Source organism: Paroedura picta, chromosome 1 (genome assembly GCF_049243985.1).
Source record: "Paroedura picta isolate Pp20150507F chromosome 1, Ppicta_v3.0, whole genome shotgun sequence".
Classification (NCBI taxonomy): domain Eukaryota; kingdom Metazoa; phylum Chordata; class Lepidosauria; order Squamata; family Gekkonidae; genus Paroedura; species Paroedura picta.
Window position 1 is genome coordinate 107,828,530 of NC_135369.1, and position 19,755 is coordinate 107,848,284.

At 42.2% G+C, this 19,755-nt stretch overlaps 1 protein-coding gene across 2 annotated transcripts in view; it reads right to left on the reverse strand.

Moving 5' to 3' along the window:
* LOC143844525 (uncharacterized) overlaps positions 1–9,922 on the reverse strand; it is a 37,639-nt gene extending 27,717 nt beyond the window's left edge. For both annotated transcript variants that reach the window (XM_077351785.1, XM_077351778.1), the window contains exons 1-2: positions 9,270–9,922; positions 583–702 (exon numbers count right to left, since the gene is read on the reverse strand). In XM_077351785.1, the coding sequence (XP_077207900.1) occupies positions 583–702; positions 9,270–9,495 (346 nt within the window). In that variant the 5' untranslated portion in view covers positions 9,496–9,922. The remainder of the gene's footprint in view (positions 1–582; positions 703–9,269) is intronic.
* Between the last annotated feature and the right edge of the window lie 9,833 nt (positions 9,923–19,755).

Below are 19,755 nucleotides of genomic sequence, written 5' to 3' on the forward strand. Positions count from 1 at the left end.
GGTTGCAAGAGTGTAGCACTTTCTGGAGGGTGAATCCACTTTTTGGGATTTCCCTGAAAGTGCTACAACAAAGCACTTTTTGCGGATCGGTTTCAGGAGTGTTGCAGATTGTCAACGACGTTGTGCATAACAGCAAATCAGTAGCGAATTCAATTTGCAACCATTGTGCAATTCTGAACGAGTGCAGAATGGCCCCTAGTAACAACAACTAACAAAGGCCCCACTCTTGGTCTAGTGCTATCCTTAAATGGAGCTTGGCTGGCACCCATGGGTCTCTTCAGGGCTCATGCTGCACATGTTGGATAATGTATGTTCAATATGCTTTTGTAGCTGGATATTCCTGTGTGAAACAGGAAAATCTATTTCTAAAGTGCGCTGAAAGCTTATTATCCAACATGTGCAGAATGAGCCCAGGTGGCCACACGAAAACAGTTATGCTATCTGTTAGTATACAACTGTTAAACTAATCTACAGTATTGGGATTTTAAATGTTTCTTCAGAGCCCTCTCAACTTCAGCATAGACAACTGTTCTTCAATGTTTCTATAGTATAGAAAAAGTGTTTTTCATTGGTCCTACTTACAATTTTGACTTATTTGTAAGTAAAACAGAGAAGCAGACCGCTGCAAATCAGGATTCTCAGAAAATGCCAAAGTCTTCAGAGCAGACAGGGAAACCTCGCCAAGTGGTGATATTTCAAAACCTAAATAAATATATGTTAATAAATCATAATTTGTATCAGAACAAGTTCTATATCTGAAAAGTCCCAAATGCACAAAATGTAAAGCAGCAAAAACAAACAATCAAAACTAATGTTACTTTACACATAGGGTTGTACTGGATATTTTCTAATTTTGATATTCACTTTGCAATTAGCCTACTGAGTATACTTGGGAGGGGAGATCTTGCTGAATATCTCTATTATTTTTATGGTTGTGAACACATTTGTTCTCCATGGCTTCTGCTTCATCTATTCAGTCCTATTTTCTTCATTTCCCTTTCCCCTCCCCTCCCTTAATATGATTCCTCTGATGAGAGGAAAACTGTGGACAATCATGTGGTTCAATACAAGCAACCAGATTGGAAGGAAGGAAGGAAGGAAGGAAGGAAGGAAGGAAGGAAGGAAGGAAGGAAGGGAAGGAAGGAAGGAAGGAATCTGGCTGCTTATAGTGAACCACATGATTGTCCACTATGTTCCTCCCATCAGAAAAAGCACTGTGACATGCAACTATGTTTGAAACAAGTGTAGAAAAAAACTTCCAACTAGAAAGCACTCACAACAATGAACTCAAAGCAGGTGAGTCAGTTCTATTTCACTTTTGCATTTCAAATCCCAGTTCCACAAACACTGTATTTTCAACAAGAAGCAGCAGTTAAATATACAGAATAATAAAGGATAAAAATTCAGAATAAGGAGCATACAATAGGAATCTGCACAGCTGTACCTCAGAGAAGAAGGAAGGTTCAGTGTTCAGTTTCATGAAGGTTATGTCTGTTAATTAGCCATCATAACTGATGGAAATCTCTAATTTCAGTTGCAGTAAGGGGAAAAGAATCAACAGGAAGATGGCTATCATTTTTTCAGTTTCCAGAGTCTTCTGAGTGGCTACTATTTAAAGCAGAATGCTGGTTTAGATGCACTAGTTGCCAAAGGCATTTTTGAAAATGCAGGCACAGGAATACAAGGGGAAAAAGAATTTTGGTTCTCTAAATTAATTATAAGCTTAAACCAAAATCAAATTCCTGGAGAATCTCTGCAGCTGAAACTGAAGGTGGGGGACATTTTTGAAAGACCAGCAGAACCAGGGCAATGTGCCCAACACAACCAGTGCTACGCTGGCAGTGAAAACTTAACAGCACTAAGGTCATGCCAGAGAATCTGTGCAGTAAAAACTGGAGGTAGTGATAGGGATTTTTTTTTTTGTGCAAGACCAACAGAAGCACTGCAATGTACAGAGTCCCTAGTAGTACTAGTACAATCAACGAGTGCCCAGCAGAGTCCAGTGCCATTGTGGCAATGTCAGCTCAACATAACTGATATCCAGCATAGAATCACACTCCAAGCAAGGGAAGTAGCTTGCCCAGCACAACCAGTTCAGTGTACAGAATGCCCAGCAGATCCCAGTGCTTCTGTGGCACTGCAAGCTTAACAGAACTGATCTTAAAAAAGAGTCACCAGAAATCCAATGTGGTAGGTTGCAAGTGTAGCACCATCAGTTACAATGTGCACTGTGCAATGTGCAAAAACCACTGATATCATATCTTCTATCAATCTTCCTATCATTTAAAGCCATTTATGTCCACTCCTATCATTACATCTATTGGCAGTATAGTCTGCTATTGAATCACTCCTTAAGTAAAGAACTGTTTTACTTTGTAAGCACTGAATCTATAGCACTGAATTCCTTTTGAGATGGGGAGGCAAGGAAGCTTGTAGCCTCCCCATGCTTGTAGCATGCTCAATCAATGACTATCCCAGAAAGAAGAACTACAGACCAGTGAGTCTGACCTCTGTTGTGGGGAAGATAATGAGCAGAAATTAAAGGGAGCGATCTGCAAACATCTGGAAGACAATTTGGTGATCCAAAAAAGTCAGCATGGATTTGTCTCCAACAAGTCCTGTCAGACCAACCTAGTTTCCTTTTTTGACCAAGTGACAGGTTTGCTGGATTGTGGAAATTCGGTTGATGTCGTTTACTTGGATTTTAGTAAAGCTTTTGATAAGGTCCCCCATGATGTTCTGATGGATAAATTGAAGGACTGTAATCTGGATTTTCAGATAGTTAGGTGGATAGGGAATTGGTTAGAGAACCGCACTCAAAGAGTTGTTGTCAATGGTGTTTCATCAGACTGGAGAGAGGTGAGTAGTGGGGTACCTCAGGGCTCGGTGCTTGGCCCGGTAATTTTTAACATATTTATTAATGATCTACATGAGGGACTGGAGGGACTACTCATCAAGTTTGCAGATGACACCAAATTGGGAGGACTGGCAAATACTCCGGAAGATAGAGACAGAGTTCAACGAGATCTGAACACAATGGAAAAATGGGCAAATGAGAACAAGATGCAATTTAATAAAGATAAGTGTAAAGTTCTGCATCTGGGTCAGAAAAATGAAAAGCATGCCTACTGGATGGGGGATACGCTTCTAGCTAACACTGTGTGTGAACGAAACCTTGGGGTACATGTGGATTGTAAACTAAACATGAACAGACAGTGTGATGCAGCGGTAAAAAAGGCAAATGCCATTTGGGGCTGTATCAACAGGGGCATCACATCAAAATCACAAGATGTCATAGTCCCATTGTATACGCCCTGGTCAGACCACACCTGGAGTACTGTGTGCAGTTCTGGAGGCCTCACTTCAAGAAGGATGTAGATAAAATTGAAAGGGTACAGAGGAGAGCGACGAAGATGATCTGGGGGCAAGGGACCAAGCCCTATGAAGATAGGTTGAGGGACTTGGGAATGTTCAGTCTGGAGAAAAGGAGGTTGAGAGGAGACATGATAGCCCTCTTTAAGTATTTGAAAGGTTGTCACTTGGAGGGGGGCAGGATGCTGTTTCCGTTGGCTGCAGAGGAGAGGACACACAGTAATGGGGTTAAACAACGATGTAGGCTAGATATCAGGAAAAAATTTTCACAGTCAGAGTAGTTCAGCAGTGGAATAGGCTGCCTAAAGAGGTGGTGAGCTCCCCCTCACTGGCAGTCTTCAAGGAAAGGTTGGATACACACTTTTCTTGGATGCTTTAGGATAGCGATCCCCAACCTGTGGGCTGTGGACCACATGTGGTCCTTCGACTAATTGGAGGTGGGCCCCGAAGGACGCCTTCTCCCCCCCCTGGCCCTTTACTTCATCCCCCCCAGCCCTTTACAACACACTTCATTGTTGTGGCGTGTCTGTATCTTATTTTGAAGGGATGTTTAAACATTACCATAGCGATCAGAGAGCGCTAGGGCAGTGGTTGAGAGTAGAGGAGTAAACTACTGCCCCCACCGGGCCTCAGTAAAAGGTGTTGAGTGGTCCCCGGCGTTGAATGGTCCCCGGTGATAAAAAGGTTGGGGACCACTGCTTTAGGATGCTTAGGGCTGACCCTGCGTAGAGCAGGGGGTTGGACTAAATGGCCTGTATGGCCCCTTCCAACTCTATGATTCTATAGCCCAGCAGAGTAGGAATTTATAATGCTGGATGATAATTATGAGATCATCTTCCCGATTCAAATATTATTTTCTTTATTCATTCATGGAAGTACACATAGCATAGATCTGAAGACCCTGATAAAGAGACTAAAAGAAGAAAGTGAAAAGATGGGACTATACCTAAATATCAAAAAGACCAAGATCATGACAACTACTGGCAGTAGCACCAAAGTCACGATTGACAACGAGAACATTGAATGTTTTGATGATTTCATTTTTCTTGGCTCTATGATCAATCAAAGTGGTGGATGTAGCCGTGAAATCAAACGGCGAATAACACTGGGCCGGAACACAATGTTAGGCATGAACCGAATATAGAAGAGTAAGGATATCAGCCTTAATACAAAGTGCCGGCTAGTCAACGCCATTGTCTTCCCCATAACAACCTATGGATGTGAAGGCTGGACTCTGAAGAAGGAAGACAGGAAGAGAATAGATGCTTTTGAATTATGGTATTGGAGACAAATGCTGCGGATACCATGGACAGCCAATGTTATCAACAAGATAGTTTTAGAGAGAAGCAAACCAACTATGTCATTAGAAGGGAAGATATTGTGGCTAAAGCTCACTTACTTTGGACACATCATGTGATCAAACTCACTAGAAAAATCATTAATGCTCAGCATGGTCAGTGGCAAAAGGAAACATGGTCGCCAAAGGATCTGCAACATGATCAAAGCCAATACAGGGATGACCATGAACCAACTAAAAGAAGCAGTCAGAGACAGGGGTGCGCGGCGAAGACTTTCCTATAGAATCGCTGAGGGTCAGACACGACTGAATGGATTACATCATCATCATCACACATAGCACCAAGGCTTTTAAACAAAATAATATAATCACAGTTGAAATACATGGGAAATAAAACCACTAAAGACTTAAAGAAGTTCATATTAAGTACATAATTCAAAACATACAATAAAATATAAATAGCAACAGAATCACTGCATGTTGAACTAATCATTGAATTAGTAGCAGTAGTTCAGATTTTTAGTGCACCCAGTTATGAGCGTTTTTACATTTCAATTTAAGTACCTTGTATTATTTAATGAATCTGCCTTTTTCCAGAACTTTGAAGATATTCTACCTAATCCGAGAGCTCTAGAGACAGCTTGTAGTAACTCAGTGATGAGGGGCACAACTCTTCTAATATTTCTAAGACTGAGTCATGGCACCCAAAAGAATGATTTACAGTCCTAAAACTTGGTTACATTTGAAACTTGGTTACATTTTTAAGAACATAAAGTAGCTGGTACTTTTTAATTTTTTTTATAGATTTGGTAACTAGTTTTCCTGAATGTTTAAAAATATTGATATATTTGTTTTTGGAAACTGGGTATGTGTTTCTCTTTCTAAAAAAATGGATTCAAGAATGTATACCATGTAATGTGTCTTAATATTTAAACTATAGGAGCTTGATGATGCTCATGGCTTCTCATGTGGAAGATGTCCCCATAAATACACAGATAAGCAGAAAGGGTGGAATTTGTCAGTGGAGAGATCTTGCCATTCCGTACAAGTTTCAGGGCACTTTTTATTAGTAGCAGCATGTGTAGATCCACAAATGGAAGAACATTTAAAAATATCAAGTCAGTGAGATCCAGCAAGACAATGCTTCTGTTTTCAAAATTATGGTAAGATCTCCACTAACTGCCTACCACAGATTTTTACCCTTAGAGAATAATAGTAGCGTGTACCCATCAAATATGGCACATCCCCAACAGCTCAACAAATCCAATAAGGACAGAATTTAAAGAAGGACAATAAAATGATCTCCAAGCAGTTCCCACTTAATAAACAGTTTTTAGATAATGAATGATTAACCTGGCAAATCCATGACTAGCATCTAATATACTGATGAAGCTCTTAGCATATGTGAAGAAAAGATTAGTTGACCATATGGAAACCAATCTAGTTAAATTACAAAGCACAAAAGACACATATAATCAGGTTAATCTTATTTTATGAAGGCTGTTAAGAGACATCTGTAAGCACAGAATCGGGTTATGCAGACAAGAAGAAATAAATATTTGCATATTTATTGTAGAGAAGCAACTCTTAGGGCCATTCCGCACAAGGACCAATGTTGCTAAATGTTTGCAGTATGCAGAAACGCTATATTTAATAGTGGGATTTTGTCATTCCGCACACCTTCAATTCTAGTGGAATATCGAAGTCCCAGTAGCAGTTTATTCATTTCCCACAGGTTTCCGGTCTTGCCAGAATTGCAACAAAGAAGGTGATATTTTTCCATGCTTCTTCTTGCCCCTCGTCGTCAATCAAACAGAACAGCCAATGAACTGTTGTGTTCGTGCTCCCAAAAAGCCCCTTTCACTTTAAAAACTGTTTTTTAAAAAGCCAAAAACATAAGTAGCAACGAATATTTGTTTATTCAATGTCTCAGAAAGATCTTTTCTGCTGGCACTTAATAGTTTACACGCTCTTCAAATTAAAAAAAAATCCTCCCGATGGGTGCAATTTCTGGCCGAAATTACGGGCAGTGTCGATCTGGGGGCTGTATTGTGCCCAGAAATTTTAAAGACAATTGCAGAAGGGAGCTTTGTTTTACTTGTTAAGCACTTCTGTGGAGGGACTTCAGCTGAAGAAGCCTCGCTTATTCATTGCTTTTGCTGGTTTAAGGGGGGGGGGAAATGGTGGGAACGTAGGGCAACCAATCAGCACGAGTGATCATCCCATGTGATTTCATTTGATAGAATAAACTCTCGGGTGTTCTTAGGATTCCAGCCAGACTTTCCCAGGGGTCACCCCATATGGGATTCAAACCATGGTCCTTGGTATTTGGTATTTCAATTAATTATTTATTCATAAAGCATATTAGCCACCTTTCTTCCTTATAGAGCTTAAGGTGGCTGCTATCGACAGCAGGGCTGCTGGAGGATGCCTAATGCCCCATGCTGTGACTTTTGCCTTGTACCCCCAAATGGGTGGGAGGTCAAAGAACTGCTCCTGATTATGGGAGGCATGAATTTTACTTCAGCCTCTGCCTCCTGCTCTGCTGCTGATCAGCCTGCTTCCTAGCAGCAGGTGAGCTTGGCCTTCTTCCCAGCATCATCCCTAGTAGAAACAGAACCTGTGATCCCTGTTTGCTACATGGGTAACAGGGTCCTTTCCCCCAGTGAGACATTGGAGGAGTTGACATGACTGCCCTTTGTGAAGGTGCAACTGTATGTTCATTTGTTGCCCCAGTGTCTGCATTTCCCATGTTTGGCAGAAGGCTGGTGCTCCTATGCTCCACCTAGGCCAGGCGAGGTCTTGGGTGCTTTTATCAAGGTTGCCTCTACTGAGTGAGCTACAGGAACATAAAAAGGCTGTGACTGGAGTGACAGGGTTTCCTTCATTGTATGTGCTCCTGAATGAAGTGAACTTGGTGGCTTCAGGCTAGGGGAACAAGGTATAACCAGAAGGACCAGGAGACCTTCTGCCCCTAGTGCACACTGTCCCCTGATCCAGCAGTGGGAGAAATTTGGGCAGAAATGGGCTGCAATTATTCCAATAATTATAGTTAATTAAATAGCAGAGCTTTCAAAAAGCAATACAGAGAAGATCAATCAAAAAAGTTAGCCAAGCCATAGTTTACTGTTTGAGCAATACTAATACTAATACTAATACTAATACTAATACTAATACTAATACTAATACTAATACTAATACTAATACTAATACTAATACTAATACTAATACTAATACTAATACCCCTCCCCAAATTAAGCATATAGAATCATTCCAGAAAAAATCTCAGCCATTTAACAAACCCATGTCAACACTCTCTTACACTCCTTCTTACACAATGTAAACATTAGAAGTAGATGTGCACATTAACCTCCTCATACATGTGCAAATGTAGCCAAGAACAGAAAGGGGCATTCTCTCTCTCTCTCTCTCTCTCTCTCTCTCTCTCTCTCTCTCTCTCACACACACACACACACACACACACACACACACACACACACACACACACACACACACACATATTCCATTATTAGTTTCAGGGCTCCAGATGATCTCTGTGCAGTGTGTTTCAGATGGGTCAGGATGTAGGAAATATTCACAGGAAGTTACAATGGCTGGCTTTAGCCTGCTCCCACCACCATTCCTACTACTGTCAATGTGAATTGTTATTTTTAGAAGATTTACACCCCAGTTTAGCAAAATAACCTGTGTTTTTTTTTTCTGCAAAGGTAGCTAGCAAACCACCTTTGCTTCTCCGTCCTTCCAGTTTCCTGATTCCTTTGGACTTGTTATCTCCCAAACTGAGTCAGCTATAATTCTGTGCAAAGAATACTTCATAATGTTAGATAATATCCCATCATCCATCAGGAATTCAGGCACTCAGCTGCTGAAGTCATGTTGATCACTAGACATAATGTTACTGTGAGCACACTCCTGCAAACTCTGCACCATCAAAAACGCATATCCAGCAATGAAAGTTCAGAACATACATTGTATCACATACATTGTGGAAGCATTCTTCATTTCCTGGAAGCTAGAGAACCAAACTTTTCAGGTCACAGTTTTGGAAAGAACTGGGGCTAAGGGTAAAAAAAAATGTGGTATGAGGCATGTTTGGGTACACAGTGGAGAAGTACAGCATCATCACTAGGGATTCCTGTAAGATAAAACTATTTGTAATTCCACTACTATTGCTACTATTCCTACTTGTATTGAGCTTTTGTTATGTACCATCTGAATGCTGTACAAAAAACACCTGGATGTGTTCATTTCTGCCTGGAAGATTTGCATAAAATGGACAGGACAGGGGACCTGATAGTGCAAGACTGAACTCAGGCAGATATGTGTAGTTTTGCAGATTTTTAAAGGCAGAGAACAACTTAACACATCTGGAAGAGGGACTTGTAGTTTTTCTTCAGATTACAGTTTGGTGCTGCTGAAGTGCTGGTACCTCCCACACACACTAATACCCTAAAGAAAAACAAACAAATCTGTGCTCTGTAGTGCTTATGACAATCAACAAACTGCATAAACATATAAAAGGCAGCCTAGTTCAAGCACTCTGTCCACACCCCCACCTCCAAAATCAGAAATGTCTTACCTCTTTCAATGTGCTGCAGAAACTCCTGGGCAATCACCTCTTCATGACGCTGAAGAGTAGGCTTGTAGAGATGCCTGGTCTCAAACTTCGTTTGCTTTAGGCAGGAGCAGTCACAGATCTGATCTAAACACTCCTTAACATCCTGCACCAAATTGGAGGAGAATGTTTTCACTGAGCATACAAGGTCGTGCAGTAACTGGGCACACTTTGCACAAAGCTGACCCATTCTAGACTTTTGGGTTCAGAGGAAACCAAAGAGAACTAAAGTACCAAGACCAGGAGTTTGTTCCCCCCAGTGTTTGGTTTCGGCTCCTGCTCCAGTGCTCCCTTTTATTGCAGATCTTGGTCTAGATAAGATCAGGCATAATTATTTAGACCTGCTGCACACACACACACATAAAAGGTTCAAGCATATGCTCAAAGAAATTGAATGAGCTGAGCAAAATCTTCATGTTCAACTCTTCTCTCTCTCTGTGTGAGGAAATATATTAAAAAATATGGACCAAGGACATAATCAACCATCTTTTGATGTTGATGAGAAAAAAATAAAATGATGCAAAATAAACTGTACGTTCAGAACCTGCCTTTGTTTTGCAGGAAACAAAACATGTTTTGAATGCTCTGACTACGCACAACAGTTTCTTTAGACTAGCAACAGCCACTGGGACAATAAACAAAGGAAGGCTAAGCATATGTAGAATGATATCACAGGTGAAGGCAGGACACCTGCTTGTCCCTGCCTCTGCAACTGAACCACCAATCGGAGAAGGCCAATAAAAAAGAGTGAAATTAAACAGGTAATTCCAGTTTCTACCACAGTTCAGACAGAAACAATAGCACTATCTGACTTGGCAGACAGATTGGCATAACTTAGAATACTTCCTGACAGAGATTTTTTCTTTTTTGGAACAAAAATAACTACAGCAGTTAAAATTAGTTTACATTTTCCCTCTCCAAATGATGCCAGTTCAGATAAACGGATGAGTATAGAATGTATATACATTAAAAAGTTTTTGGATTCCTAAATTCAAACAAATATACATTCAACCTGTTAGGGGTTAGTGTGACATCATGACATGAGCTGCATAATCTATTTCATATAATATATTGTGTGTGTGTGTGTGTGTGTGTGTGTGCGCGTGCGTGTACACACACATATGAATGTATTAGGCTTCTCATAGTATCACTATCCAAGCTGGAGATCTATGACTATAAGTCATAAGAGAAAGGCGTTCCAGTATGAAATATTATTTTTCCCCAACCAAATTTTTCTGTTGCTAGTATATCATACCTGAAACAGGACTCATGATTAACTGACAAACGATTTTTAAAAAGGTTTATAAACATTAACTTTCAGAGTTAATTTTTTGTCTCAAATGATATATGCTTAAAACAGGGGGAACCCCATAAGGAGTTTGCAATGGGTGGGGATAAGGTAAAAGTGAAAAAGGAAGGAATTTCTTTTTGATCTTTTCTGGCCACGACCCTCCACAGATTCACAGAAGCATACTCTCCTTTTCCATGCAAACCAGCACCTTCTATCCCTTCCCCCATTCTTCCTTGTTTCCTCTGCCCTATTCTTCCTCTTAAGAACACAAACATGTTGGTTATTGTAACTCTGCATAAGAGGATCTGGGAGGGAAAGGGTTAAAATTCTCTTACTGTGGTACACTTGGCTGTTGTCCCTACCCTCTCACTGTTGAGTCTCTTTGCTTGCCTTCTGTGTTTTCATCATATAGGGCTTCTCTTCTTTTCTCTCTTACCTGGGATTGGAGCTGAAGCAAGTTAACCTTTCTTTGGGGGCAGGGTAAAAGCCAGAATGGCCTGGAACAAGCACGGCTGGCATTCTACCACCTGTGCCAAGCCAAATTGCTAGCACCCTACTTGGCCCCAGAACACCTAACCACAGTGATCCATGCGATGGTCACCTCTAGACTGGACTTCTGTGATCCATGCGATGACCTGTAGACTAGACTTCGCTCTATGCAGGCCTGCCCTTAACCTTGATCCAGAAAGTACAACTGGTCCAGAATGCAGCAGCCAGGATTCTCACAGGAATGCCGTGGAGGTGCAACAACTGCACTTGCTACCAGTTTAATTCCGGATCAGACTTAAAGGTCTCGGTAAGGCAGGTGAATTGCTGTCAGAAACATCCCTTGCATGTTTCTTCTTTATTCCACTATAGACAAATAAAGGGAATGTCACAAAACGAATGCTGGTAATCAATTAATTAGTATCAAACAGCAATTGAAACGCTGGTGTTAAAAATGGCACTCCTCCAGCAGCCACAAATAATTCTCAGTTCACAGTTAAAATGAACATCTGTAAACCGGTCCTGCGGGAGGGTATAAATAAAGCGCTAAGGGGTAAAGGGGAGGAGAGAGGGCAGGCTGAGTCTGTGATAAAAACTCGGAGGAGCTCCTGATTAGCCACTCCAAGTGTCACTCGAGGGCCAAGTGGCTAATTGGCCCGTCCTTGGCTGGGCCAGCTAGGGAGTCACCACGCCGAGGAAGTTGCCTTCCCCACAGCTAAGGCCTCTGGCAGGCTTACCCTCACCCTCGGGAAAGGAGCAAGGACACCGCGTCAAAGACGTAGCTTCCCTGTTACTTTCCCGCCCAGGGTCCCTTCACGTGGGGGAAAGGATCAGGGATGCGGCACCCCTGCTCCTTTCCTGCTGGTGAAGCCTTGTGCCTTGCCTGGGGAGGGGGCCCCCCCAAAGATCACACGCCGGTAATGGAGAGCGATGCAGCGTCCCTGCTCCTTTCCCACCCCAGGCCCTCCGATGTTGCCTGGGGAGCCGCCCACCTTCGCCGGGGAGGGGGGGCCTGCCTGCATGCCCGCCGCCAACCGCGGCCTTCCTACCTTCCCAGCCCGGGAGAGAGGTCCACCTGCCCGGACGGCGCAAGCTGCGGCCTTCTGCTGGCCCCATGCGTGCCCGGTGCTCTGTCTGGACCGCTGCCCATCCTTCTGCGCACCACGGCCATGGCCCGCTGCCCGGCGAGCTGCCCACCTGCGTCGGAGACCGTCCGAGGGCAGCCTGTGTGCCCGACGCTGGTCCCAGCCTTCTGCTGCGTCCTCCCGCACACGCGCCTCAGTGGGGGAGGCCACGCATCCTTTGACGGGCCCCTACTTTATAAAAATGGGCTTTGCCCCTAGTCACACAATAAAACAGTAAAGATAGCAGTCCAGGGCCAATGCCATATCTTGACACCAGACGCAAAAACACCCAGCTGCAAAGACTTCTGCTTGCCTGTTCATTAAAAAGGAAGTTACAAAACAGAGCTCTGGTAAAACACACTATTGCAGCCCAGTGCCATCTTTAGCTCCCAGAAGAGATCAGGCCCTGCCAGAGCTAGCACACTTCTTCAGGGCCTGCAGAAAGCAGCTCTTCTGCCAGGCATTTGGTTGAGGTCGACCAGACCAGCAGCATCTACTGGGCTACCCAGAACTCCTCCCCTTGAACTGAACTCTGACCAACCATGGGAATAGTTAATATATTAATGTCGTTACCACCAGTAATCACTGTTATCACTGTTGTTTCATTTGAATTTATTATGAATTATATTGTATTTATTATGAATTACACTGTACTTATGCATATGTTCCCCCATGTTCTATGTAAACCACCCTAAGCCGCAAAGGAGGGTGGTATATGAATATAAGAAATAAATAAAATAAAAATATTATTTCTAATCAATTGTGTCAAAATGAGCTACAGGTGGATAGCTCCCTTTTGGTTTCCTTAATCAGTGACACTGTGTTTGTGCAGAGTTTTCTTAACAATCCAATAATTCCACAAATGAGTCTATGGTTATCCAAGTCACCATTGTGTAGTCCTTTCAATGTGACTCTGGGGATCTGTGGTCACTGCCTACAATTAGGTCTTTCAATTAGATCTTTTGATGCCATCACCAGCTTGATTCTCTTCATTCTTCCATTGCAATCACAATCAGCTGTGGTGAAAGGCCCAGATGTTTCATGGGAAGATGGCCTCCCCTGCAGTACAGTATCTCTCAGCTGGGTCAGGGTTGCTGCAGCTGTTGTCATGGCAATCACAATATCCTTATTTATTTATTTTTGGACTTGTAGTCTACCCTTCCCAAGGGGTCTCAGGGCAGGTTACAATTAAGAATATACAATTTAACCATTCCATAAAATTTGCATATACAATTATAACAATGTTTTCCCAATTCTGAATCCTGTCTGAGGATAGAGGAGGGGGCAACATAGGAGGATGTCAACCCCAAAAGAGAGTTGACTATATGGAGTCAGGCAGGAAGGCCAGCTGAAACCAGATGGACCCCAGGCCTCAGTCATAGGCCAGGTGGAACAACTCCATCTAACAGGCCCTGCAAAACTGCTTAAATGGTTATGAGAAGAGGTTATTCCTTATGTTTTAAAAGTAGATAATCTTGTTGCCAATTTGCAGGTAAGGAAGATGTAGTGCCAAGTTGAATAGAAAATCGATACTTTCACATTTTCTTTTCTCTTTTGAAAGAATTCTGAGACAGCCCCCATACTAACAGCATTACTTAGATCAGCAATGAAACTTTCCCCCCAGCTGTGAACATATGAAGCAACCCTGTACTAAACAAGATCATTTGTCTGTAGAGCCAATAGTGTCCAAGCTGACTGATGCAGCTCTCCAGGAACTTCACTCTATTTACACTCCTAGGCTTCCATATCCCCTTCCCATCTTCTCTTTTTATCCCCTTTACAGTACTTGCCAGGATGAATGTAATTTAAACTTCCCTAGGGTTCCTCCTGCTCCTGTTTGCAGTAGACCCTACAGAGGTCTGCATCTGATCTTGAGAACTCTTAGGACACAGCAGCAGCCTGACATCTTTTTGACTTTATGGCTATACTAATTTCTTTTAGAATTTCAGCTGGGGTGTGTCAAGTTTTCCCCATCATTACTTTATAGCTTTTCATCATTTGCGTTGGAAATTTTTGTCCCATCTACAAATTTCCATTTGTTGATTTATGCTATTTTATGCTATTTTAATGTTATACATTATCTTTACGCAACAGAACTTGTTGCAAGCTCTGGTACCAGTGTCTGTGTTCAAATTAGATATTGCATTGTTATGTGTAGGGAGTTGCTTGAGATTGGGAAGTTGTCTGTGTACAAGAAATACAGTAACTTTCTCTTCCACATGGTTTTGCCCATGAAAAGGTTGCGGGATATTAAGTGTCTCACCAATGTTTCTAATGAAAGAGTGCCATCTACTGCTATGCTCCATTAATGGAGAGTGAAAGTATAATTTTATTTTTAAAGGATTACTTGACATACTGACTTTGTAAAGGTATAAACTGCAGCCTTGCAATTTGTATATGCTAGTTCCATCAATATGCAAGGCACTTCATATAAATTTTAATCTCTCATTCATCAGGTACTCAAAATAAGTATAGGTTATCCAGCCTCTTATTGGCCTGCAAATCCTTGACTTGCAAATTGGCCTACAAATCATGTTCTGAGGTTCGCCAACTTTACATTTATACCAAAAGTAGCTGCTTAAATATACTGTAACATGTTCAAGCTGTTTACAATAGGTATTGTTGTTAGGTGCGAAGTCGTGTCCGACCCATCGCGATCCCATGGACAATGATCCTCCAGGCCTTCCTGTCCTCTACCATTCCCCAGAGCCCATTTAAGTTTGCACCTACTGCTTCAGTGACTCCATCCAGCCACCTCATTCTCTGTCGCCCCCTTCTTCTTTCGCCCTCAATCGCTCCCAGCATTAGGCACTTCTCCAGGGAGTCCTTCCTTCTCATGAGGTCGCCAAAGTTTCATCTTCAGGATCTGGCCTTCTAAGGAGCAGTCAGGGCTGATCTCCTCTAGGACTGAGCGGTTTGTTCGCCTTGCAGTACAAGGGACTCACAAGAGTCTTCTCCAGCACCAGAGTTCAAAAGCCTCAATTCTTTGACGCTTGGCCTTCCTTATGGTCCAACTTTCACAGCCATACATTGCAACTGGGAATACCATAGCCTTGACTAAACGCACTTTTGTTGGCAGGGTGATGTCTCTGCTTTTTAGGATGCTGTCTAGATTTGCCATAGCTTTCTTCCCCGGGAGCAAGCGTCTTTTAATTTATTTGCTGCAGTCCCCATCTGCAGTGATCTTGGAGCCCAGGAAAATATAATCTGTCACTACCTCCATTGCTTCCCCATCTATTTGCCAGGAATTAAGAGGGCCGGATGCCCTGATCTTTGTTTTCTTGATGCTGAGTTTCAAGCCAACTTTTGCAATCTCCTCATTCACCCGCATCAACAGGCTCTTTAGTTCCTCTTCGCTTTCTGCCATTAGATTGGTATCATCTGCATATCTGAGGTTGTTGATATTTCTCCCTGCAATCTTGATCCCAATTTGTGACTCCTCTAATCCCGCCTTTCTCAGGATGTGCTCCGCATACAAGTTAAATAGGCAAGGCGACAGTATACAGCCTTGCCTAACTCCTTTCTCAATTTTGAACCAATCAGTGATTCCATGTTCAGTTCTCACTGTTGCTTCTTGACCTGCATATAAGTTTCCCAAGAGACAAATAAGATGCTCTGGTATTCCTATCTCTTTAAGAACTTGCCACAATTTGTTGTGCTCCACACAATCAAAGGCTTTAGCATAGTTAATGAAGCAGAAGTAGATGTTCTTCTGGAACTCCCTAGCTTTCTCCATGATCCAGCGTATGTTGGCAATTTGATCTCTAGTTCCTCTGCCTCTTCGAAATCCTGCCTGTACTTCTGGAAGTTCTCGGTCCACATATTGCTGGAGCCTAGCTTGTAGGATTTTGAGCATAACTTTGCTAGCATGAGAAATGAGTGCAATGGTGCGGTAGTTTGAACATTCTTTGGCATTGCCCTTCTTTGGGATTGGATTGTGAACTGACCTTTTCCAATCCTGTGGCCATTGTTGAGTTTTCCAAATTTGCTGGCATATTGAGTGTAGCACTTTTACTGCATCGTCTTTTAAGATTTTGAATAGTTCAACTGGAATGCTGTCACCACCACTAGCTTTATTATTGCTCAGACTTCCTAAGGCCCATTTGACTTTACATTCCAGGATGTCTGGCCCCAGGTCAGTAACTACCCCATCGTGGTTATCAGGGATGTTAAGTTTGCTCTTGTATAGTTCTTCTGTACAATTTTGCCACCTTTTTTAAAACTCTTCTGCTTCTGTGAGGTCCCTACCATTTTGGTCCCTTATCATACCCATCTTTGCATGAAACATTCTCTTCATATCTCCAATTTTCTGGTCCTCCCCCTTCTATTGTTTTCTTCTATATGTTTGCACTGTTCATTTAAGAAGGCATTCTTATCTCTTCTAGCTTTTCTCTGGAATTCTGCATTCAGTTGGGTGTATCTTTCTCTTTCTCCCTTGCCTTTCACTTCCCTTCTCTCCTCAGCTATTTGTAAAGCTTCCTCAGACAGCCATGTTGATTTCTTGCATTTCTTTTTCTTTGGGATGGATTTAGTTGCTACCTCTTGTACAATGTTGCGAACCTACACCCATAGTTCTTCAGGCACTCTGTCTATCATATCTAATTCCTTAAATCGATTTGTCACCTCTACTGTATATTTGTCGGGGATATGATTTAGTTCATACCTGAGTGGCCTAGTGCTTTTCCCTACTTTCTTCAATTTAAGCCTAAATTTTTCAACAAGAATCTGACGATCTGAATCACAATCAGCTCCTGGTCTTGTTTTTACTGACTATATAGAACTTCTCCATCTTTGGCTGCAGAGCACATAGTCAGTCTGATTTCTGTGTTGACCGTCTGGTGATGTCCATGTGTAGAGTCGTCTCTTGGGTTGTTGGAAAAGAGTGTTTGCTATGACCATTGTATTCTCTTGACAAAATTCTACCAGCCTGTGCCGTGCTTCATTTTGTACTCCAAGGCCAAACTTGCCTATTATCCCGGTTATCTTTAGGCTTCCTACTTTACCATTCCAATACCCCATGATGAAAAGCACATCATTTTTTGGCATTGCTTCTAGAAGGTGTTGTAGGGCTTCATAGAACTGGTCAATTTCATCCTATTCAGCAGCAGTGGTTGGGGATTACGGTGGATTACGGTGATGTTGAATGGTTTGCCTTGGATTCGAACTGAGATCATTCTGTCATTTTGGGGATTGTATCCCAAGACTGCTTTTCCTACTTTCTTATTGATTATGAAGGCTACTCCATTTCTTCTGCGACATTCTTGCCCACAGTAGTATACCTGATGGTCATCTGAATTCAATTCACCCATTCCTGTCCATTTTAGTTCACTGATTCCTAAAATGTCGATGTTCAGTCTTGTCATCTCTTGTTTAACCATGTCCAGCTTGCCTTGATTCATGGATCTGACATTCTAGATTCCTATGGAATAAAAATCTTTACAGCATCGGACTTTTCGCCACCAGTTACTTCCACAACTGAGCGTCCTTTCGGCTTTGGCCCAGTCGCTTCATTCATTCTAGCGCTACTCGTACTAGCCGTCCGCTCATCCCCAGTAGCATATTGAACACCTTCCGACCTGAGGGGCTCATCTTCTGGCGTCATATCGTTTTGCCTTTTGAATTTGTCCATTAGGTTTTCATGGCAAAGATACTGGAGTGGCTTGCCATTTCCTTCTCCAGTGGATCACCTTTTGTCAGAGCTCTCAGGTATGATCTGTCTGTCTTGGGTGGCCCTGCACGACAGCTCATAGCTTCACTGAGCTACGCAAGCCCCCTTGCCACAGCAAGGCAGCGATCCTTGAAGGGGGTACAATAGGTATATTGTAGATAATACTGTGACATACACAGTTATTTGAGAAGCAATCTATGCTTGTGAGAAGCTGCCGGTTTTATGAAGAGTTGGTTTTTATACCCTGCTTTTCTCTACCAGGAGTCCCAAAGCAGCTTCTAATCTCCTTCCCTTTCTTTGTCCACAGCAGGCACCCTGTGAGGAGAGCCCTGATATTACTGCTCTGTGAAAACAGTACTCTCATGGCTGTGAGGAGCCCAAAGTCACCCAACTAACCGGCTGCATGTTGAGGAGTGGGGAATCAATCCCAGCTCTCCGGATTAGAAGCTGCCACTCTTAACCACCAGATAACTGGTGCTGCTACAGTACTGTACTACATGCAAGTTTATGGCACCCCATCTATTAGCAAGCCTCACAAGAATGTGCACTTTGGTTGTGTTGTACAAAGGTGATGGAACATGATGATTAAGCTAATGTAATACATTGGTATCATGCTACCTTGCATTGGGTGGGACAAAACATATCTCTGCTCTCATATCTTTTTTCTCGCCTAGAATGCAATACTGCTTTAAGCAAGGTTCTACAAACCCAAAATGTATAACATGAATAAGTCTGAGAAAAAGAAGTCTATTGGAAATGAGAGCAGCTTTGGGGAGTGATGTACTTTATTCTTGAGTAAAGCATCCCATTCATTCTGTGTACGTGACACTCATAACATTCTCAATTTTTACAATATAACATTGGTAAACTTGAGGGAGCATTTTAAAAAAAATGTTATTTTCCCCTTTCTGGAATGAGTGAAATGAGAGACTCAAAATGTATAGTAAGAAACATTTATAGTTCAATCCTAAAAACACTTTCCTGGGCAAAAGCCCCACTGAAGAGATTTGAGTAGCATGTCACAGGGCCCTTAAGATTGCTCTGATCACTGAAATCCTCCAAGCAAGGACACATTACAAAATTGGAAGATTCTTTTCTCTGTGAAAGGTGAATCTCAAACAACATAAGTATCTTTAGGCAAGCAACAAGCTAGCAATGTTTTGGGGGACATGTTTACTAAACTGGTGTAGCTGTAAATTACCAACTGCATGTTTATGTATTCCTCCTTCCTATGTTCAGTGATGCTCACTCCCAGGTAACTTTGCATAGAATTGCAGAGGGGAAAATATTATGTAGCTGTGGGCTAGGATGTGTGAAACACTCACTATTCAGGCTTATATCAATATATCTAATTCTCAGTGGGGCTACATAAGTGAATACAAATCTGGAGATGGGTGTCATGAACAGACAAGACTGATCTTTCTACAAAACTGATAGAAGTTTGCAGGAAAATCTAAAAGCCAAAAAAGAAACACACTGGGATGTTAACCTTTCCTCCCCCCACCCCATAATAAAAGTAGCACCTAAACCTTGAAGAAATAAATGCCCTTTGCAGTGGCCACTGGGGGCTTGCTAGGTAATCCTAATATTATCAGTCTTCAAGCCTTGGTTTCTACCAATAAAAGGCAGGGGAAAGGTCCCTTCCAATCTAACATGGAAGCTCACTGGGTAGTTGTGAAGATACAGGAGAATGAGTACGAAGAAAGTGGGGGCTATAAATTAATATATAACCAAAGACTGCGCTGATAGGTTAGGCTGCTGCTCTGGGAAGGAAAAAAGCACAAAAAGGAGAGAAAATAGGGGGCTGCCATGTAAATTGTGGTGCAGATACAGGGGAAAACAAGCTACCCCTACCTGCTTGTATGTTACTATTTCCCAATA